Below are 24,165 nucleotides of genomic sequence, written 5' to 3'. Positions count from 1 at the left end.
TGGACATCATTGGACAACAACTCCAGCATTATCCACGCACAACATTAACCGCCCGATGACTGGGTGTTGTGTGATGTCCTTAGGTTAGTTAGGTTTAAGTAGTTCTAAGTTCTAGGGGACTGATGACCATAGATGTTAAGTGCCATAGTGCTCAGAGCCATTTGAACCATTAACCGCCCCTGTATTGACCAAATAAGTGCAAGTAGCATTGAACATCATTCCACAAACTGACATCCGGCACTTGTTCAACACAATATATGCGCATTTGCATCCTCGCATTCAACATATTGGCTGCTGCAAAATGTACCAGCATTTCACATTTACAATGATTCATCTCACGCTTGTATTAACCTAGACAAATTTATTCTTGAAATGTCATTATCCGACATTAATTATTTTTTGGTCTTTGGATTTTTTCCGTTAGTACAGTTCCATTAAGAAAACATACTTGCTTAAATTTCCCAGTTATTACAAGACTGAAGAGTATTACCCACACAACAGAATTACGTGTCCTCTGTCTACTAATATTTGCCGAAAACATCGTTGCGAATTTTTTGATTGACTCCCTTTCTTAAAAATGAGACTTCGAATATTTTTAAACGTTATTTAAGATTTTTCTGCAGTCCAAAGCGCTAAGGTTCAATGATAGCTGAGGTGTTACACTTTGCCTTAGATGAACCACCGCAAAAAGGAGTCTAAAAAAATGCCATGAGAAATTTAAGTTACAAGAATGCAAATCGTAACTGGAAGGTGCTGACACTACCTACTTCAGTACCGGGCCTCCACAGCCGGACCCGGAAATCGTTGACCATAGCAAGTCGGATCCGATAGCGGATGATACGTAAGGGCATCAACCCCACCAGCCGAAGCTGTCGCTGGCGCCCGTCTACTGCCACTGTCATTCTGCCCTCTCCCTCAAACCGGAGACCCGAAACAGCTGGGCTCACCTGATGACACCCTAGCCACACACAAGGGCACAATCGCAACTGCTGCTTAGGGCCTTTTGGCTTGAGAACCTCTCCACAGCTCACCGGGTCTAAAGCTGGACTGTCCATCAGATACGTCGCGTCGAACAAGGCCCGTCCCACCACTTTCACTGGCTGAACTATTAAATGCCGCTCGCTTGTCTTACAGGGAGGCGGGCACGAGCGCTCGTGGTGACAGCCTGGGGTCTCAGCTTCCTTTTCTCCATACCCAGCATGATCTTTTTCGAGGAGCAGCCCATCCAAGGTAAGTGATAAGCTATGCGAATAAGAGGGTTTCCATTAATTTCCACTATCATTTCAAAAAAATATCTGAACATGGAAACTGTTAGAGAGCGAACATTCTGGTACTTGTACAACGTTTTGCAGCTCTCAGAGAGTGTTTCTGTTGTGCTAGACATTCAATGTATGTCCCACTCGCCGCTCGTAGAACATCAAGGCAATATTCGAGCTCCGATCATGCATATGTCGGTATTGCAGTATCGACAGCTCTGAGTGTTTCATTGATTAGTGCACGAAGGATAGCAAGGGTAGTAATGCCATTGCCAGGTGATGAGTCATTAAGCACAGTACCCACACATTCAAACCCCTATGTGCAGATACGCAATCGTGCTGGAAGTTTATTGGCTGTTGCGGCTCTTCGATCGATGGTAGGATGAAATGTTCGAGCATGTCCGGGTAAACATTTCCCGTTATGGTTCTCTCTGCGAAGAAAAAAGGGCCTATCTACCTATCGAGCACCTATTAAGGCCAGCATGGAATACGGGAATGAATACCATAGTGGACGATCGTTTGACGGTGATGGTTGGTGTATTCACACTTTGCACGCAAAGCGGCGTAACCGCGTGTCAAACACATTATGAGCAGTTGATTTTGCTTCTTGTAATCCTCTTGATGCACGGCGATTTGACTTTTGGGGTCTGCGTTGGGAGATGCAACCTGCACTACATCAACAAGTACTTCAGACAGAAGGGGAAGTCCACTTCGAGGAAATTCGTTGACACTGCCTCTCTCTTTGAAGTTTTTCAACCATCTAATTATTCTTGTTTCTGCTGGTGGTGAACTCCCATATTAGCATCGACAGTTCCGTGGTACCATTGTAGCAGATTTGGATTGTGCATAGGGGACTGATGACCCCAGAAGTTAAGTCGCATAGTGCTCAGAGCCATTTGAACCATTTGATTCTGCATACGACATGACACCTTGCACCTTCTCCTGGTCTGTTGCCATTTTGATGCACTCCAAACCTCCAGCAGGGAACAAAGGAAAAAAAAATTAGAGCTACTAAGCATTTTGCAAAAAGCCACGAGTCTCTGTCTTTTAAGTTTCCCACTTAATGGTTTTCTGAAATAATAGCGCTTTATGGACTCTCTTCGTAACCATTTACAGTCACAACCTGCACTTACTCATTATCAGTATAATCACTATATACCGACCGTTTAGCTCTACTCAGCTACATCTTCACTCCACAAGCCACCATACGGTATGTGGTTGACATTATGTCTGGTACCTCTGTCTTGTTTCAAAAGTGGATGGAAATGGTTGTCAGTAAACCTCTGTATGCGATGTTGTAATTTCGTGGGACTTTTGTGGGAGGGACCAATGTCTTTCCTGATTACTGTCTGAATCTCCTCTCCCGATATTTCAAAAGTAAACGCCTCTTTTCTACCGTCTATTACTGGAGTTTGTTGAGCATCTCCGAAACACTCTCCCGCCGACTAAAGGCCCAGTCACAAAAAGTGCCGCTTTTCGTTGGATCTTGTCTATTCTCCTATTAATCCAACCTGTTTGGGGTTCCATGCTGATGAGTAGTACTCAAAAATCGGTCGAATAAGTGTCTTACTAGCCACATCTGTCGTGGATGAATACGTTGAATTTATTTATGTTCAGGGTCAGCCGGTAGATCGTGTACCATTCATCGATCCTCTCTACGGGTCATCCTGGAATTCGCTACAGTCTTCTGGTGTTTGCTGCCTTATTATAGACAACTGCTTCATCTGCGAGCAGCCTAATTGATATTCCGATGTTATACACAATAAAATTTATAAATATTCTAAATAGTAATGGTACTCTAACACTCGCTCGAGCTACTCGTGACCTTACATTTGTCGATTCTCACTAAGGTGACAAATGTAGTGGGATAGCGATATCCACATATACAGATGGCGGTGACATAGCGTACACAAGGCATAAAAGGCCGTTGCATTAGCAGAGCTGTCATTTGTACTCAGGTTTTACGTGTGGAAGGTTTTCCGACGTGATTATGGCCGCACGACGGGAATTAACAGACTCTGGTAGGTGGAGTTAAGTTCATGGAGCATTCCGTTTTCGAAATCGTTAGGGAATTCAATATTTCGAGATCCACAGTGTCAAGAGCGCACCTAGAATACCAAAATTCAGGCATTACCTATCGCCAGGAGCAACATCCTGGCTGACTGCCTTCACTTAATGCCCGAAAGCGGAGGCGTTTGCGTAGTTGTCAGTGCTAACACACAAGCAACACTGTTTGAAATAACCGGACAAATATATATGGGATGTTCGACGAACGTATCTGCTATGACAATGCTGCGAAATTTCGCGTTAATGGCCTACGGCACCAAACAACTGACTCACGGTCCTTTGCTAACAGCACGACGTCGCCTGCAGTGCCTTTCTTGGACTCGTGACCATATCGGTTAGACCCTAGCCGACTCGAAAATCATGATCAGGTCAGATAAGTCCCGATTTCAATCGCTAATAGCTGATGGCATGGTTTAAGTTTGGTGCAGACCCCACGAAGCCATGACTGCAAGTTGTCAACAAGGCATTATGCAAGCTGGTGTTGGGTCCATAATGGTGCGGCTGTGTTTACATGGAATGGACTGGTCCAACTGAATCAATCATTGACTGGATTTGGTTATGATCGGCTACCTGGAGACCATTTGCACGCACACCCATTCGTAGACTTCATGCTCCGAAACAACGATGGAATTTTTATGATGACAATGCCCCATGTTCCCGGGGCAATTCGAGTGAATGGTTTGCCCTCCCAGAACGCCAGACATGAATACCTTCGAATATTTATGGGACACAATCGAGAGTTTAGTGTTTGTACAAAATCCTAAACAGCAACACTTTTTCAGTTATGGACTGCTATAGAAGCAGCATGGCTCAGCATTTCTGCAGTAGACATCCAACGATTTGTTGAGCCCTTGCCACGTCGAGTTGCTGGATTACGCTGGGTAAAAGGTCCGACACGATATTAGGAGGTTTCCCATGGCTTTTTACGCCTCATTGTAGTTCCATTAAGAGCCACATGTCAGTTCTATCTGCAAGAATATTCTGAATCTAAGAGCAGAAGTGATCCGATACCTGCTAAAGTCATATTGTTTTCGATAAATTACAGTCTGAAATTGTATCAAAGACCCTCCTTATGTCCATTACCTCAGCATCAATCTAGTGGACATTGTTTACGGCGCTAAAGATCTAGTGGGTGATTGGAGCGGCCTGAATTCCGCTAAATCTCTCTTTGCGGAATCTATGTTCATTTTTAAAGAGGAGAGTTTCGTTTTACAAAACCCTTATAATACGTCAAAGTAAAACAGGTTTCATAGTTCTACGATAGATTCACATCAGTGATATAGGCCTGTAATTATGTTCATCTGACTAACGACCCTTCACCAACTAACGAGAAACAAATAGACGTGACACTACGTCTATGCGACTGTCAAACTACCTTAGACACTACGAACGGAACTGAGGGAGAAGGAGGACTGGATGTGAGGTTACTTTAGCTCCCACCCATATTCACGATTTGAGTTGCTGAAGCCGTCTACGATGTAACGTTCCTCGAATCATTCTTGCGCAGAATACGCTCGGTAGAAGGGATACGGTTGTCTTGGATGGCGCTATCACCGTTAGGAGAATGATTGGAATATTTTCAGATCCACATTATTCGTGCGTTCTCCTGAGAATACAAGACGGTTAAGTTTAAGATATAAGTCACTTCATATAATACTGCTGTCAGGGCTTTCATCAGCAACACCACAATGCCTTTAATGCGGGAAACCCACGAGCCAATCTACAGACTGAAGTAAAATCGGTAATTCGTCAGCCAAAACGGCACACCCACAGCACGAGGTGTCGAATGTCTGCTCTGCGATTGGTTGGTCCTCGGTCGTCACAAATCTGGTACTGGTCTGAACATAACTGTAATGCGTTTTGAGATGTTCTCATGCTACACCATATGTCGCTGGGTCCTTTGTTTGATATGACTGTCATCCTTTCTATGTTATTTTCAGATGATCATAGTTTGACATTTCCCTGTATTCACGTCAGTCTCCATTTGCAACAAATAGACTTTTCAACAACTCAGAAAATCAGTATGTTAGAAGATTACTGGGTCCTGCCCTATACAGAATGCAGTCCGCGTTACTTACTATAGCTCAAACTAAACCTGACTTTATCGACGTACTACTGTTATTTGTCAAATAACTTCTGCTGCGGCCGCAGTCTGTAGCATACCAGCTTCCACCATCTTTAATATACCAGCTTATGGTAGTGAACTGAGTAGTTCTTTGTCCATTACGGCTGACACGCTACAGCACGGCTTCCAATGAAATTGCGTGCCTACGGACAACCGGTTGTGCGACAAGATTCTTGATTTCCTGACAGACAGGTCACAGTTCGTAGTGGTTGACGGTGAGCCATCGAGGGTAAAACAGGTGTGTTATCTGGGATTCCTGAAGGAAAAATTATAGGTCTCGTGCAGTTTTTAATGTCTGTAAATTTAGGACACAGTTTGAGTAACCGTGTTAGACTGTTTGCAGAGGACTCTGTAGGTTACCGCCTAGTATACTTATCAGAAGCCGGCCGGTGTGGCCGTGCGGTTCTAGGCGCTTCAGTCTGGAACCGCGTGACCGCTACGGTCGCAGGTTCGAAGCCTGCCTCGGGCATGGATGTGTGTGATGTCCTTAGGTTGGTTAAGTTTAAGTAGTTCTAAGTTCTAGGGGACTGATGGCTACAGATGTTAAGTCCCATAGTGCTCAGAGCCATTTGAACCATTTTGAACTTATCAGAAGATCAAAATGAATTGCAAAATTATTTATACGAGATATCTGCATTGTGCGTAAAGCGGCAATTAACCCTAATTAATAAAACAAAAATTGTGAGATCCTCCACGTAAGTAGTAAAACAGTTCCGTTAATCCTTTCGTGTTTAAAACTTATTTTACATACAACTGAAAAATAGGTCAAAAACTGTCTTCCGTTATGGTAACGGATAAAAGATTTTCAGGTGACCTATTTTTAAAACCGGTGATGTGAGACATAAGTGTGCCACGAACCGTACTAGGCACACGTTTACATGTGACTCAAGAGTTTTGAAAGTATTTTTTTAGTTTTTCGAGTGATTTTATCAGCACACCAAATACGGAAAATACTATAACAAAGCAGCAGCAAAACACAGTATTTTCTCGACAGTGAAAAACACGAAATATCATATTCAACAAGAAATTTCGAGATAGCTTAGACATATCACATGGCAATGTTTTATAAATCCTTTGGACTTTTAGGGTTGCATGTGTCCCATTAAATAAAATTATGCAGTATTCAGCAGAATTACTGGCGAGTGTAGTTACGTTTCAAAATGATGTCTATGACGTATTAGAAAACACAAGCAGCTATTCCTGTCGTTCTTGTAAGGGAGAAAACGATTTCGTTTGATTTTCGTGGCACAAGGGTATTTTGCCAGCTATAAACATAGGTATTCCTATTTGATAGCTCACAACTTTTATACAGGGTGGTCAGAAAGACTCTGAGCAGCACGTCCAAGTATTGGGTGATAGGCTGTGCTGCGAAATGATTGTTAAGAAAAATTCCATATGTTACAACATTTCCGTGTTAATTAGCATTGAAGTTAGCAAATCAGTTCGCTACACGAGCAAATTCAACCGGCCCGCCAGGTGCAGTTAATGTCAGTCGCTTTCTTAGCGTAGACAATGGCCCACGGGACCACTTCGGCTCGAGTTCAATCCTCACTATCGTCCCATGTCCAATTTTTATCTCGCTCTGTTCTCTCTTGTTTGGTTTTAGGAAACGAAACGAATAACACGCTTCGCTATACCGTCTCTGGCAAGCCGCTTGAATTTATGCGTGCAACAGCCTTTCAGATTTTTTTCTTTACGATTCTTTCTCAGCACAAAGTATCCTGCACACCTATGGATTCTTTTCATACTGTTTTTGACCACCCTGTATAGTCAATCTATGGTCCGTAGTACTTTTCACCAAGTTCTGAAGGCGTCTCGTTAAATGATTGCACTATACAGAAATAGGATGTAGACGTCCTAACGCTCAAAATAGGATATTACTTTAGTGAAGCGTATATGCGGGCCATCAAGCACTTGTAGCGACTGGCCTGTAGTTGATGAATCATATGAATAAAACTGGGGAACTCACTGCGTATCACAGTTTTCGTGTCAGACAGGTAGTAGCATTACTTTATAATGTAGCTTTACCACGATGCTGTCGGGCTTCTTCCCTTGGCAAGTGTAACATCTCCTAATTGACTGTTAATTAAAAAAACAAAGATCAGTATTAGCCAGAAAACGCGATTAAATTTGGATATCCAATGCAGGAAGACACGCAAATGAGAGGTAGCCTGTCACAATGTTTTACAGTACGTATTCTGCATGACTTGACGGGATGCTGACTTGCTGTAGGACAAGGAACGAAACTACAAAAATACTCGAGACACCATGAGAAAAATTAGGTTTAGTCTCTAGAGATAGCGAGGAATGTTTGACTGAAACGAATTAAAAAGGATGGAAATAATAAAATAAAATAAAAATGAAAAATAAACAATAAAAGCAGAGACGTGCGACTATGATTCGCGATCCGAAGGTTCTGTACAAACTTAGTTACGTACGTAGATAGTTCATCAATCACGAGAATCGAAAATCTCTAGGATTTTTCCCTGTTATCGATATCGTTATTGGTAAGACATCTATCCGCGGAATTCCAAGACTTTCGATAATCTTCTTGTAGCAATATTAGCAGCTTTCGAGAGTGTATTAATTTTGGCTGTTGAAGTTAATTTTTTTGTTTCGCATTCAGTACTGTAATTTCTCATTTACTTTATTAATTCTGAAGTTATATTTGCATGTTTTGTTAATCGAATCCCGCAGATACTGTGATTTCGTCTGCTCTCGTCGTTTTTGCGGATGCTGGTAAGATTTGTGGATGTCTCCAGAGAAGAAAACGGTACAGCTGGACGTAGGGTTGTTGTTGTTACACAAATGTCGAATTGTCCTGTGGAACACTTGAATAGATATTTTATGGGATATTGAAACCTCACCCAAACAATGGAACTCTAATCGTGCATTACTTACAGTACTACTTTGCTCTGAAACATTACAAATGCTGTACTTGTCGCAAGCCGTGGGAATGCGGTGGACAATTACCTCGAAATATTTGTAAATTACACACACAAACGTTCTTCTTGAATCACTCTTACCTCTTGCTGAAAACCAGAAAAAAATTACTGCTGTACATCCTGAGATTTTTGACAGATTATGAATGCAGTTTAAGTTTGCAATCGTAAAAAAATACTTTCATGTAATGTAATTACAAATTAACAATTTTTGAAATTTGTCCTGTACTTGTAGTGTGAAACCGCGCTTCTTGCCAAATTTCATGATTCCAGATCAACGGTAAGTACCCTATATGTTTTGGTAAATGATTTCGCGAAAGTTAAATAATGGCTGTATTTTTTGCTTCAGTGACTTAGAAGCCCAAATTTTTTACACCGCCAAGCACTGTAGACCTTACAATGGGACCTAAATAACTAGACTGCATTTTAAAAGATTTAGTCAAATGATTTGCTGAAAATAAGTGTTACTTATAAATTTTTATGCTTATTCTAGAAATAACCATCGTTTTTGTCTATCACGTCAGGTTTTTAAACAAAATACGAAGTAATATTTTGAAGATTTTTCACTTCTGTGCCCACAAATATACTCTAACACTATTTCACGAAAGGTGAGTTTTTAAAAAATAAAATATATTTAAGAAAAACGCATCAGAACTGTCCTAACTTGTTTCTTCGTTACGTTGTATAAAAACAAGAAGTCAACAGTGTTCCATAAGTTTTTGAACTTTCTCTTCTTAGAATTCCTTGTATATGATGACTGCCCTTCTTCAACATCCAACAGCAGTCAGCCAACAAAGCTGCTTCCAGTGTTGCCGGTACCATCTCTTAATATCTCGGTGAATACGTTCACTCTGCTCTTCAATAAAATGTCCCAAATTTCCGGAAACTAGTCGATATGTGAGTGTAGGAAGTGTACTTTCACACTCATTTCGCAGCACTTCTTCTTGAAATTTTGAAACTTTTTAGAACAATGGCCTTATAATTAGGATCTTTGTTATTCCATAGAAAGTTCTCAGTAACTGATCGGAAGGCGGTCATGCGCCTTTTTCTCTTTTCTTCATTCTCAGAATCTTCAGCCTTCGTCAATTTCTTTATCCAAGGACTAAAAAAAATCCAGCTTCCAGTTTGTCTCGTGTGGTGAAGGGAAATTTCTTGGAAAGGTACTTGATGCTAGGTCCATCCTGTGGTGGAGCCTTTGCAAAATACTTCATCTAGCCCAGTTTTATTTGTAGAGGACGAAGGAAGACTTTTTTCGTCTGCAAGCGGTTCATGGAGGATACTTTTACACTCCTGGAAATTGAAATAAGAACACCGTGAATTCATTGTCCCAGGAAGGGGAAACTTTATTGACACATTCCTGGGGTCAGATACATCACATGATCACACTATCAGAACCACAGGCACATAGACACAGGCAACAGAGCATGCACAATGTCGGCACTAGTACAGTGTATATCCACCTTTCGCAGCAATTCAGGCTGCTATTCTCCCATGGAGACGATCGTAGAGATGCTGGATGTAGTCCTGTGGAACGGCTTGCCATGCCATTTCCACCTGGCGCCTCAGTTGGACCAGCGTTCGTGCTGGACGTGCAGACCGCGTGAGACGACGTTTCATTCAGTCCCAAACATGCTCAATGGGGGACAGATCCGGAGATCTTGCTGGCCAGGGTAGTTGACTTACACCTTCTAGAGCACGTTGGGTGGCACGGGATACATGCGGACGTGCATTGTCCTGTTGGAACAGCAAGTTCCCTTGCCGGTCTAGGAATGGTAGAATGATGGGTTCGATGACGGTTTGGATGTACCGTGCACTATTCAGTGTCCACTCGACGATCACCAGTGGTGTACGGCCAGTGTAGGAGATCGCTCCCCACACCATGATGCCGGGTGTTGGCCCTGTGTGCCTCGGTCGTATGCAGTCCTGATTGTGGCGCTCACCTGCACGGCGCCAAACACGCATACGACCATCATTGGCACCAAGGCAGAAGCGACTCTCATCGCTGAAGACGACACGTCTCCATTCGTCCCTCCATTCACGCCTGTCGCGACACCACTGGAGGCGGGCTGCACGATGTTGGGGCGTGAGCGGAAGACGGCCTAACGGTGTGCGGGACCGTAGCCCAGCTTCATGGAGACGGTTGCGAATGGTCCTCGCCGATACCCCAGGAGCAACAGTGTCCCTAATTTGCTGGGAAGTGGCGGTGCGGTCCCCTACGGCACTGCGTAGGATCCTACGGTCTTGGCGTGCATCCGTGCGTCGCTGCGGCCCGGTCCCAGGTCGACGGGCACGTGCACCTTCCGCCGACCACTGGCGACAACATCGATGTACTGTGGAGACCTCACGCCCCACGTGTTGAGCAATTCGGCGGTACGTCCACCCGGCCTCCCGCATGCCCACTATACGCCCTCGCTCAAGTCCGTCAACTGCACATACGGTTCACGTCCACGCTGTCGCGGCATGCTACCAGTGTTAAAGACTGCGATGGAGCTCCGTATGCCACGGCAAACTGGCTGACACTGACGGCGGCGGTGCACAAATGCTGCGCAGCTAGCGCCATTCGACGGCCAACACCGCGGTTCCTGGTGTGTCCGCTGTGCCGTGCGTGTGATCATTGCTTGTACAGCCCTCTCGCAGTGTCCGGAGCAAGTATGGTGGGTCTGACACACCGGTGTCAATGTGTTCTTTTTTCCATTTCCAGGAGTGTAGTTACAGGCACGAAATTTATGAGCCCTGATCAAACTCTCACACTCCAATGACTTCACCCTACCCGACTGTCCCATTCGCATAAAAAGCAAAGCATTTTTGTTAACGCAGCTTGTTGTCCTGATAGTATTCCCATAACTCTGAAGCGAACGCAGATAAGCTAAGTGTGTTCGTCATATTGGATAATCGTTAATAGTATCTTCATGTTCTCACATGTCGCTTTCATTTGAACTGAATGGGCCACAAGAATGGACCCATACACGTACCATCATGCAGTAACACGCCTTTCAGACTCGTCACTGGCGAGTCTATATGAGTCTTTACTGTGTAGAGTCGTGTTCAATGCCATAGAAGTGCATTAACTCGTTCTGTGAGAATAAATTAAGTAATTATTTCTCTCTATATCTGTACCAACAGCAACGCGTTCCTGATTCCAGAGGATTTTTACTTTTTGCCCGGGAGCCAAGTAGTCGCGCAGATTCCTTAGGCAAACTCAAGTCTCGTAGACGGCATTACGTTCACTCTGAAAGAACAATTAGGAGTACAGTCGCATTCAGGCTGTGGACATCACTATCGTCTTCGGTAATTGCATCAACTTATTTTCCCTTACCGTCTTTTGCCACGTTTTCTGTAACAACTGCACCCCTGAAGTAATAGTCATTAAGGCGATTTTTAGGCTCCCTTCACACTACTGGAATCAAAGATGGCGTACTTGTTTTCTTTTCTTTTGTTCACAGTCTTAACCTTCCCACACAATAGCGCAAACTGTCTCTGGCACCCATCCCTTGTGCTGGTTACCAAGTTTTTTATTTTTATTTTTTTTTTTTTAAATAAGCATGGTAAGCTTTTTACGCGAAGTCTGTTTACCCACTGTGTAATTCCCAAAATGTAACAGAAAAAATTTCTTCACACACTTGCTTGTTGACATAGTAGTAACTATCAACAGTAGGCGTGGTGTTTTACTTATACTGTCTTAAATATACAGAATAATCACAATATAGCACTGGTAATCCAAGCCTGTGAGACAAGCAACACTTGGAAGATCAAACAACAACAAGAACTAGCATCAACAGGTGTAACAACCTGAAGTTATCCAGGGCCGTAGTGAGAAATTTCCCTCCAACAATACGCATAGCCTACTGGCAAAGCAATATACGTTTGAAGTCAACTTGCGACGAAACTGTACGTGATAGGAAAAAACTGAAACAGATTTGGAATCAGCTTAAAACGTTGAGGTAGTATCACACATTAGTTTTCCGTCGTCTGATACCACGCAGACTAGTGAATACCTTCAACCATTCCTCAGAAAAAGTGGTCTTGTCAGTTGTACAGATAGATGAACAACGAAGTGATCGCACAAGGGTTTCGTTTTAACCGACTAAGGTAGGGAAGCCTAAAATTGTTAGTTGTGGGTTACGAGTTCCATATTAAGTGCACCAGAGGAATTGCCTGAGCGACAGAGTTTACTACATTCCCGTCAGTGCAGTCGCGATGGCGGATTCTCGCCGTGAAAAACGGCATGATCGCACGATAGTAACCACCGCAGTTGTTACACGTTTTCTAACGCGAAACGTGCTGACCAAATGGGAACAGTCACACAAGGCTGCTACCAAGGCAATTGAAGGCAATAGTTGCATATTAGAATGGCGGTAACCATCGCACGCCTTTTATCTGCGATGTGAACTCGTCCAAGATCAGCAACTGAATGGGTTGAAGAGTGCCTCTCCATGTTATTTCTAAACTAGGACGCCGCACCGTAATATGTGCCCGCAGTTATAAAGTAAGTACCCCCAAGAAACATGACAAGGGGAGGAGAAGAACCGCTGTTGCAGCCTCACGCTGACAGGCGTCTCGGTCTCTTTAACTCACCAGACACCATGTGGCTCCAACTAAACTTCAAATGTAATGGCCATTTTGAGGAATCTCACCATCTTCAGCATCTTCTACATCAAACAAATGGAGAATTTGAAAATTACCTCGCCCCCTCCATTCGATGGTCCTTCGTGTAAGCAGTCCATTGGTGGTATTCGTTAACTGGAGAAATTAGTCTACTTGCGGACGTTTATTTGTTAAGCTCTGCGACTTTTTAACTAATGATACGTCCGGTCTGAGATCATTATCAATAAACTTGAAATTTTGTAGGCAAGCCGAATCCGTGGTTGTAATCATGAAATTAATTTATTAGGTCCTCTTTCTTCTTTCTAGGATCTGGCCTGGACATCCATATGGCTCCAAAAAGTCTCCGTATTATACACTGAAGGGTTGAATATCGCTTAAACGGTAAAGTAGGTATACAAATTTAAAGATTGTCTACTCAAAAAAATAATAGCCATTGCATTTGTAAACTCCTATAATTGCAAGCATCACATTGAAAATATTGTGGAGAAAGCGGACCGAAGACTGCTTATTATTGACCAAGCACTTGAAGATATATCGTATCTACTTAGGAGACTGCCTTCATTAGGACTATCCGTCTTCTTTTGGAATACCTCTTCACGGCATACGATACGATGCTTACCAGACTGGGGTTGGTAGTTGAATTCGAAGAAGTCCTGCCACTAGAGAGGCCCTAACATGGTGGTATGTAACGTAATCAAATTGATGCGTGAGAAAAAATCTCCTGTAATCGATTTTCGAATTCGAAGAGTTAGTCCACACATGGACCCCCTCTCCTTCAGTATGACAGTGCAGACCAAACATGAATGCTGCGACTATTAAAATTGCTACACCACGAAGATGACGTGCTACAAACACTAAACTTAACCAACGGGAAGAACTTGCTGTGATGTGCAAATGATTAGCTTTTCAGAGCATTCACACAAGGTGGACGCCGGTGGCGACACCTACAACGTGCTGACATGAGGAAAGTTTCCAACCGATTTCTCATACACAAACAGCATTTGACCGCCGTTGCCTGGTGGACCGTTTTTGTGATACCACGTGTAAGGAGGAGAAATGCGTACCATCACGTTTCCGACTTTGATAAAGGTCGGATTGTAGCCTATCGCGATTGGGGTTTATCGTATCGCGACATTGCTGCTCCCGTTGGTCGAGATCCAATGACTGTTAGCAGAATATGGAATCGGTGGGTTCAGGAGGGTAATACGGAACCCCGTGCTCGATCCCAACGGCCTCGTATCACTAGCAGTCGAGATGAGAGGCATCTTATCCGCATGCCTGTAACGGATCGTGCAGCCACGTCTCGATCCCTGAGTCAACAGACGGGGACGTTTGCTAGACAACAACCATCTGCACGAACAGTTCGACGACGTCTGCAGCAGCATGGACTATCAGCTCGCAGACCCTGGCTGCGGTTACCCTTGACGCAGCATCACTGACAGGAGCGCCTGCAATGGTGTACTCAACGACGGAACTGGGTGCACGAATGGCAAAACCTCATTTTTTCGGATGAATCCAGGTTCTGTTTACAGCATCATGATGGTCGCATCCGTGTTTGACGACATCGCGGTGAACGCACATTGGAAGCGTGTATTCGTCATCGCCATACTGGCGTATCAACCGGCGTCATGGTATCGGGTGCCATTGGTTACACGTCTCGGTCACCTCTTGTTCGCATTGACGGCACTTTGAACAGTGGACCCTACATTTCTGATGTGTTACGACCCGTGGCTCTCCCCTTCATTCGATCCCTGCGAAACCCTACATTTCAGCAGGATAATGCACGACCGCATGTTGCAGGTTCTGTACGAGCCTTTCTGGATACAGAAAATGTTCGACTGCTGTCCTGGCCAGCACAGTCTCCAGATCTCTCACCAACTGAAAACGTCTGGTCAATGGTGGCCGAGCAACTGGCTCGTCACAATACGCGTCACTACTCTTGATGAACTGTGGCATCGTGTTGAAACTGCATGGGCAGCTGTACCTGTACACACTATCCAAGCTTTGTTTGACTGTATGCCCAGGCGTATCAAGGCCGTTATTACGGCCAGAGGTGGTTATTATTGGTACTGATTTCTCAGGATCTCTGCCCCCCGAATTGCGTGAAAATGTTATCACATGCCAGTTCTAGTATAATATATTTCTCCAATGAATACCTGTTTATCATCTGCATTTCTTCTTGGTGTAGCTATTTTAATGGCCAGTAGCGCATATATTTGTTTATTCCTATTGAAGAATTCATCTATGGTATATAAGTAGCTGTCAAGGTGATACGATTTCAATTTATTTTTAAAACTGTTACTGCTGTCTGTCAGACATTTTATTTCACCCGGTAATTTACCAAAAAGCTATAGAGCATCATACTTTACTCCATTTTGTGCCACAGATAGGTTAAGTAGAGGACAGTGCAAGTCTTTCTTTCTTCTGGTGTTAGAAACGTAAATGTCACTGTTGTTTTGAAACTCATCCATGTTGTTGAGAACAAATTTCATTACTGAGTAAATGTACTGTGAGGTTGTTGTAAGAATTCCTAACCTTTTAAAGAGATGCCTACAAGATGTGAAACTGTGAGCATCACACATTATTCTAACCACATTCTTTTCAGCAGTGAATACTATTTGCTTAACTGTTGAGCTACTCCAGACATCACAAAATAAAAGTATGTTACCAGAATGAAATTTTCACTCTGCAGCGGAGTGTGCGCTGATATGAAAATTCATGGCAGATTTAAAACTGTGTGCCCGACCGAGACTCGAACTCGGGACCTTTGCCTTTCGCGGGCAAGTGCTCTGCCAACTGAGCTACCGAAGCACGACTCACGCCCGGTACTCACAGCTTTACTTCTGCCAGTACCTCGTCTCCTACTTTCCAAACTTTACAGAAGCTCTTCTGCGAACTATGCAGAACTAGCACTCCTGAAATAAAGGATATTGCGGAGACATGGCTTAGCCAAAGCCTGGGGGATGTTTCCAGAATGAGATTTTTGGAAGGTAGGAGACGAGGTACTGACAGAAGTAAAGCTGTGAGTACCGGGCGTGAGTCGTGCTTCGGTAGCTCAGTTGGTAGAGCACTTGCCCGCGAAAGGCAAAGGTCCCAAGTTCGAGTGTCGGTCGGGCACACAGTTTTAATCTGCCAGGAAGTTTCATATCAGCGCACACTCCGCTGCAGAGCGAAAATCTCATTCTGGAAACATCCCCCAGGCTGTGGCTAAGCCATGTCTCCGCAACATCCTTTCTTTCAGGAGTGCTAGTTCTGCAAGGTTCGCAGGAGAGCTTCTGTAAAGTTTGGAAGGTAGGAGACGAGGTACTGGCAGAAGTAAAGCTGTGAGTAGCGGCCGTGAGTCATGCTTCGGTAGCTCAGTTTGTAGAGCACTTGCCCCCGAAAGGCAAAGGTCCCGAGTTCGAGTCTCGGTCGGGCACACAGTTTTAATCTGCCAGGAAGTTTCCTATCAGCGCACACTCCGCTGCAGAGCGAAAATCTCATTCTGGAAACATCCCCCAGGCTGTGGCTAAGCCATGTCTCCGCAATATCCTTTCTTTCAGGAGTGCTAGTTCTGCAAGGTTCGCAGGAGAGCTTCTGTAAAGTTTGGAAGGTAGAAGACGAGGTACTGGCAGAAATAAAGCTGTGAGTACCGGGCGTGAGTCGTGCTTCGGTAGCTCAGTTGGTAGAGCACTTGCCCGCGAAAGGCAAAGGTCCCGAGCTCGAGTCTCGGTCGGGCACACAGTTTTAATCTGCCAGGAAGTTTCGAAAGTATGTTTGCTTGTAAATTTCTATATCCTCAAAATCAGCAACTATTTTGGTTGCAAAAGTTGCTGAACCTAGTCACTTTAGGATATCGAAAATATGAACTTTACAATTAAGATTGTTATCTATATGTACTACCAAAAACTTAGTATGCTTCACCCTGGCTATTGACTTCTGTTTATGTGTTATATTTATTGAAGGAATTTTACTCCTTGCAGTAGAAAATTGGCTGTACTCTATTTTCTCATAGTTCAGAGCAAGCCCATTCGCAGAAAACCAATCAATAACTTTTCCTAAGACATAATTCGTATCATTTTCTATTGGAGTTTCTTTTACTGGATTGTTAATGATGCTTGTATCATCAGCAAACAGTGTCAGTTTAGCTTCTAGTTTCAGATAAGAAGGGAGTACATTCAGAGATATCAAGAACAAAAGGGGATCCATGATCGAACCCTGTGGGACACCGAATATAATTTCACCCCTGTTAGATGCAGTGGGAAACTTCCTTAAATCACTTAAACTATATGAAGAAACTTTTTACTTCCTGTTCTGTAGGTATAACTCAGACCACTCATATGCTGTTCCATGTTGGAATGACAGTGATTAAAACATAGTTTTTTTATTGCAGGGAGATATTTTCACGAAATTTCAGTCATCAACTTTCTCCTCCGAACGCCAAATTATTTCACTGACATCCATCCACATAGGGAGAAATTATCATTGTAATAAAGTAAGACAAGTCAAAGCTCACATGAAAGATTTACAAGTTCGTTTTCCCACGTCCAATTCGAGAGTGCAACGGTCAAAATATTATCTACAAGTGATTCTAAGAATCCTCTGGCATACACTTGAGTGTGAAATGTAGAATAATCATGTACGAGAGCGTGCTGAAAAGTAATGCCTCCGAATATTTTATTCTGTTCTCAATATTCGTTGACGTATTACATCCGATACAAATTACTCGGTGTACTTTTTCTCTTTGCTGTCGCAAATCGCAACCTTCTGGCACTAGAGTGCTCCGAACTGTAGCGTGTAAAATTGTGTGTGCAATGCAACCATGTCGGTGTGTGAGAAACAGCCTGCTGTAACTGATGTTTGAATTCGAAGAGATAGTCCACATATGGAGCACCCTCACCTTCATCATGACACTGTCAGACCACACATGAATGCTCAGTCTGCAACATTCCGATACCTTGGGTTTACTGTCATCGATAATCCTCCATACAGTAGCGACTTGGTCCCCATTCAATTTTCGTCTATTTCCAAAACTTAAAGAACGCATTCGAGGACTTCGAATTGATACTGATGGAGCCTTGGAAGTGCAGGTGAGATAGTAGCTCCTTGAACAAATTCAAACGTTCGTGAGTGAACATATTAAGAAACTGGTCCCTCACGGGGAGAAATGTCTCTCGCCAGGGTAACTATGTTGAGAAATGTATATTTAGACGTGGAGGATAAAGATGTAGAACGTTAACAAACTTTTTTTTTTTTTTTTCAAGGCGTTAAGAGTTTTCAAACAAACAATTTGGAGATATTACTTTTCGGCACGCCCTCGTAGATGTAGATATAAGGTCATTATTGTGGGACTTACTTGGTTTTCACTGGCGTAGAGCAAGAGTGAAGGTAGTTGTAGCAATAGGGGACTGGGAAGTGGCGAGATGCAGGACGTGAGTGTCTCGTACGCAGGGCACGCGCAGTGCTGGATCGACTTCCCGCACAACTGGCAGTGGCAGGTCTACATGACGCTGGTGGCGGTGGCGCTGTTCATCGTGCCCACGGTGATCATCTCGGCGTGCTACGCCGTCATCGTGTTCACCATCTGGAGCAAGAGCAAGCTGCTGGCGCCCAGTGTGCGGCCGTCCAGGTACTCCGCCAGCCGTGAGTACCACACACCGCCGCTGCCTCTAACCTCCGCCACACCAGCCTGCCTGCCGCGACCACCACCCGCCACATCATCCACCACCAAGGCCCCACATCATCTGTCCTTGATCACATTCGTGCTCCTCTTCACACACTCCAAGCTGACTATGCCGGACCACCTGCTTGAGCTATCAAACGTCGCAGACCCCAGCTTGTAGACCTCAAAGCTTCTGATCCTGGTTACATTAACAACCCTCTCCATAGGCATCTTGCTCCATCTACCATGACACAACCGACCACCATTTACAGAACTAGTCTGAAACTAACTTACATGCCCTTGGTGAGTAAAATCGTATAATTTATCACCATGCGGCCGGCCGGAGTGGCCGTGCGGTTCTAGGCGCTACAGTCTGGAACCGCGTAACCGCCACGGTCGCAGGTTCGAATCCTGCCTCGGGCATGGATGTGTGTGATGTCTTTAGGTTAGTTAGGTTTAAGTAATTCTAAGTTCTAGGGGACTGATGACCTCAGTAGTTAAGTCCCATAGTGCTCAGAGCCACTTATCACCGTTCCTGAATCTAACAAAAATTTACTACTAATAGAATCCTATTGTCCTATCACCACGCTAAACAGACCTGAGTAAATTCTTTGAGCTAATAATCCTTATCCTACCTGAACGACAGGGTTTACCAGGGAAACAATCACACATGTGCTGACCTCAAGTGCAGCTTATCGAGAGAGGTAGCCAGCATACCTACGGACATGCTTCGTTCTGCTGCGCAGGAGCCATATTGAGTCCATTTTGTAGCAGTAATGGTTGCGGTATGTAATGGTATGATGCACCGTATTAGCAAATTAAAATTTTTTCGATTGAACTGATTCTGCATTATTTCTCGTCCCCGTGTCCTTGACATTAATGCTACCAGGTTTGGTACTCGTACGGTAATTAGTTTCCGTGTTATAACGTGCAAGATAGGGAAAGTTTAATTATAACCATCCCGTACTTCTAGCGATGTTATACTATAAGGCCTTTCTCACGAAAGCTCAAGGTGTCTGTAACTGGTTATGAATGCCTGTGTTCACTATATCTGTGATGTGCCCATGTATGATCAGTTTCGTCACCACAGCTATCCTGGCTGCGGGCAGACAAGAGCAGAGATTTCCATACTCCCTGTGTTCTTTACTGTTTTATGAAAGTGCACTGTCCCTCATATCTCTCGTCGCCTTTAGTTCTCTTGTCTGAACAGCAAAGCAAAAATACCCGTACCCATCAGAGCAAATCCTTTCTGTCCGATTCCATTGTTCTCTCAATTTCTTGAAGGTTTTCTCAGTAGCCGGCCAGAGTGGCCGAGCGGTTCAAGGCGCTGCAGTCTGGAACCGCGCTACCGCTACGGTCGCAGGTTCGAATCCTGTCTTGGGCATGGATGTGTGTGATGTCCTCAGGTTAGTTAGGTTTAAGTAGTTCTAAGTTCTATGGGATTGATGACCTCAGAAGTTAAGTCCTATAGTGCTCAGAGCCATTTGAACCATTTTTCTCAGTAGCAGGAACCTGACTCTGGAATAATCTCCCGCATTTGATTTAAGAACAGAATAACATCAACTATTTCAGAACACAGTTAATCACATATGTACTAAACCATTGTGCTTGTAGGCATTCGTTACCGTTGTACAACCTTCTCTCCAACAGTATCTTCCTAATTTCCCAATATTATTATCTGATGCAGTCTCCTATAAATTTCCTTTCCGCAGAACTCGCTATGTCTGAAAACATGTATCTTATGCACTTACAAACTCTTTTTATATCTGCCACTACCATTCTTCTTCTTCTTATTATTATTTTTATTATTATTATTACTGTTATTACTGTTAGTGACATCAGCAGCAGTAGTACGAATAATGCCAGTATTAACTTTATTAGTTCATAGTCGGTATTGTTTACCCATACTGCCGCTGGAAACAGATCATGTTAATGCTATTTGTCATATTAAATTCGTTATTTCTTAGGTAACTATGAAGGAAAGAAAAAGGTACAGTAAATGTGAAACCCTTATCCAATGTAACAGAACGCCCGATGGCTCTAATCAGATTAAGTTACATAAATAATTAAATAAACATAGAACTCAAATAAAAGTGGAGAATTAGCAATTAGCGAGATACAAATCAGGTACTTTACGATAACATGACTTATGCATTATGCACAACAGATATCGGCGACTATGTCAGATGGCTCGAAATGTTTTGTCTTTACTGTTGTTCGGAAGTTTTCGTACCTTCAAACTCAATATCTTGGAAGCATTCCTATTTTTTTGTTTATTGCCTCGTACTGCCTTAGGAATTTAATGTCGGAGCACCGACCTACAAATCCTCTGTGTATTAACACGTCAGAGGACGGTCAGTCGGTATGGTTTCTAGTCACACATTAGAGAATAAATTATAATGTGCTGTTTTTTCTTTATGTGGATGACGATGCTCTTCGAAGAGCTCTTCCGAGAAATAGCAAGATTAACATTTGTTGAAATTAATGTCATTTATCTAACTTTACTCTGGTTTCATCTTTTCCAGATTAAACTTTCACACATTCCCGAAAATAAAGAAAAAAACGATGACACCTCATATAATATGGTATCGCACAGCCCATTCATAACCTTGATTTGTAGTGTTCTTTTGTGTGAAACAGTATTTCACGCCCCCAGCGTGCGGCGTTATTTGACGGTTCCACTCGTTGTCACGTGTGGACGAACTGTCGGCGCGGACGGCAGGAACCACTGTGTGTGCTCTTGTCGGCAGGTGGCAACAGCCGCGCGGGCAGCGGCGTCGGCAGGGGTCCGGCGCCGAGCTTCTCGGACGATCAGGACTGCCGGCGCGCCAGCTCGCGGGGACTCATACCCCGGGCCAAGATCAAGACCGTCAAGATGACCTTCGTCATCGTCTTCGGTGAGTGCTGGTGGTGACTCTGGATGAATTAACAAATGTGGCATCAGGAATATTACCTCCGCACAGTTTAGGCAAAGCTCCTAACTTCGAGGACATGTAGCCGCGCGGTGTGGCTGCACGGTTAGAGGCGCCATGTCACGGATTGCGTAGCCCCTCCCACCGCAGGTTCGACTCCTCCCTCAGGCTTCGGTGTGAGTGTTGTCTTTAGCGTTAAGTTAGTTTTAGTGTGTAAGTCTAGGGACCGATGACCTCAGCAGTTTGGTCCCTTAGGAATTCACACATACACATACACACACACACACACACACACACACACACACACACACACACACACACACACACACAAAGACAGACGGATTCACTAACTAGTCACCTTCGTGCTACTGAATGTAAAATGCTTAATTTTTGACTGAAACTTTCTTGTTGTGATATTTTAATTTCAGTTATATTCAGAGACAGCAAAGGACCAGGAAGACGAACGGAATGTGCTTGAAAGGACATGGAGGGGAAAAAAAGTTGATGGCCGGCAGTCCCCACTTGGAGAACTTCGGCCGCCGAGTCGCAAATATTTTCAGTTGATGCCACGTTGGGTGACTCTCAAGTCAATCAAGATGAAATGATGATTATGGCAACAGACTACCCCGTCTTCGAGCGGAGAAAAATCTTCGCCCAGATCGGAAATCGAACTCTGACCCGCTGCAGGGCATACAGGCGCTCTTGTCACTCAGGAGACGGAGAAAATGTTATAAGATTAACATCAACAAAAGCAAAACAAGGGTAATGGAAAGCAGCTGAATTAAATCAGGCAATAACGAGGGAGTTAGATTATGGGATGAAACACTAAAAATAATAAATGCGTTTTGTTATATGGGCAGTAAAGTAATTAATCATAGCCGAAATAGAGGGGATATAATATGTAGACTGGCAAGAAAAGTGTTTCTTAAGAAGAGTCAACATCGAATTAAAAATTAATCTTAGAAAGTCTTTTCTGAAGGAATTTGTCTGATGTGTAGCCTTGTAGGGATGTGAAATGCGGACGAGACAGAGTTGAGACGTGAAGAGAATAAAAGCTTTTGAAATGTGGTGCTAAAGAAGAACGATGAAGGTTAGACCGCTGTATCATGTAACCAATGAGGAGGGACTGAGTAGAACTCAAAGAAGACTAATCTGTGGCATAATTTAATTGAAAGGGTTGGATCGGTTGGTAGGACACATTCTGAGACATCAGGACACATTCTGAGAGTAATGGAGGGAAGTGTGGGCCAGGGATAAAAGTCGTGAGGGGAGGCCAAGAAATGAATACAGTAAACAAGTGCAAAAAATGTAGGTTGCAGTAATTATGCAGAGTTGAAGAGGCTTGAACGGCGTAAAGTAGCACGGAGAGCTGCTTTAAACCAGTCTTCGGACTGAGGACCAATAACAGCTATTTTCGAATTAGGAAGAGTGCAACAAAGGGATTGGGTCTTTTTTCCCCGCTGTTCCGTTTATGCGTCGAAGATGCATTTAAGGAGATACAAGAGTGGGATTAAAAGTCAGGGTGAACTGGTATGAATTGTAAGATTTGCTGAACTCATTTCTATAGTCAGTGAAAGTCAAGGCTATTGAATCGAAAGGTCTGATTAGCACAAACTACGCTTTGGGGTTTAGCCAAAGACGAAAGTAATGAGAAGTAGTAGAAATGACATAATCGTTGAACTTAACACCAAAACAGCGGTCACAAGTTCGACGAAGCGAATGACGCACAATAACACCTGTGGGACGAAACAAGGAGGTCATAAAAAGCAGAATATCACAGGCAGATAGGGCATTTCTGGCCAGAAAAATCTACTTGTACCGAACATCAGCTTTCATTTCAGGAAGAAAATTGTGAGGATGTATGTTGGGACCGGGGATTGTGTGTAAGGAATCATGGACTGTGGGAAACCGAAAAAAAAAACGAGTCAAAGAGTACGAGATTTGGTACTACAGGAGGATGTTTAAAATTGAAAGGATGATGAAAATTAAAAGCTTCTCCGCACTGGTGCCGAGCAGACAAACGTGCGAAAAATATTCTTAAGAAAAAGGGGCAGTGTGATAGGCCATGCATAGACATTAAGAAATAACTTACATGGTACATATGTTGTAGATGTTGCAACTTGTAGGGGAAGGCACAGATTTGAATACATCCAACAAATAATTCAGCACGGCAAGTTGAAAAAGAGGCGAATTAGAGTAAGGAACAAGTGATGTATATGTGTGTATAATGAACCCTTTCTCTCAAAAATATTTCTCTTTCACACATCCTCTGTGTCACCTCAGACAACGTGTCACTGATCTAAATTGTACTAAGATTGCAGTACAGGCGAGGTTCTTATTTGCTTCCACCGCCCAGAGTGGAACGCATAAGTTCTAATAAACGTTCACCAACCCGCAGTCTACCACAGTTGTTGTCACCTGCGCAGAAAACTGCAGGAAGGCAGTGAATCCGTAACCTTGAGACTGTAAGAAACTCTTAGCGAGGAACTATTGTTTTAGAAACGATTAAATTTCCAATCAGTTTGTTTATACGTGACGCCACTCGCTTTTTATTGGCAAACAGGAGAAACTGCACAGTTACTTTCCTTTTTAGAGTCACAAATGATTTTTATTCTTC

General features: G+C 43.6%; 1 protein-coding gene across 1 annotated transcript in view; it reads left to right on the top strand.

Moving 5' to 3' along the window:
* LOC124622317 (cardioacceleratory peptide receptor-like) overlaps positions 1–24,165 on the top strand; it is a 364,747-nt gene that overhangs the window by 330,518 nt on the left and 10,064 nt on the right. Inside the window, exons 4-6 of the mRNA XM_047147994.1 lie at positions 1,135–1,230; positions 18,426–18,617; positions 21,387–21,533. Of these exons, the coding sequence (XP_047003950.1) occupies positions 1,135–1,230; positions 18,426–18,617; positions 21,387–21,533 (435 nt within the window). The remainder of the gene's footprint in view (positions 1–1,134; positions 1,231–18,425; positions 18,618–21,386; positions 21,534–24,165) is intronic.

The sequence above is a fragment of the Schistocerca americana genome, chromosome 7 (assembly GCF_021461395.2).
Source record: "Schistocerca americana isolate TAMUIC-IGC-003095 chromosome 7, iqSchAmer2.1, whole genome shotgun sequence".
NCBI lineage: Eukaryota > Metazoa > Arthropoda > Insecta > Orthoptera > Acrididae > Schistocerca > Schistocerca americana.
Note: the sequence above shows the minus strand (reverse complement) of the source record. Positions and strands in the feature narration are given on the sequence as shown.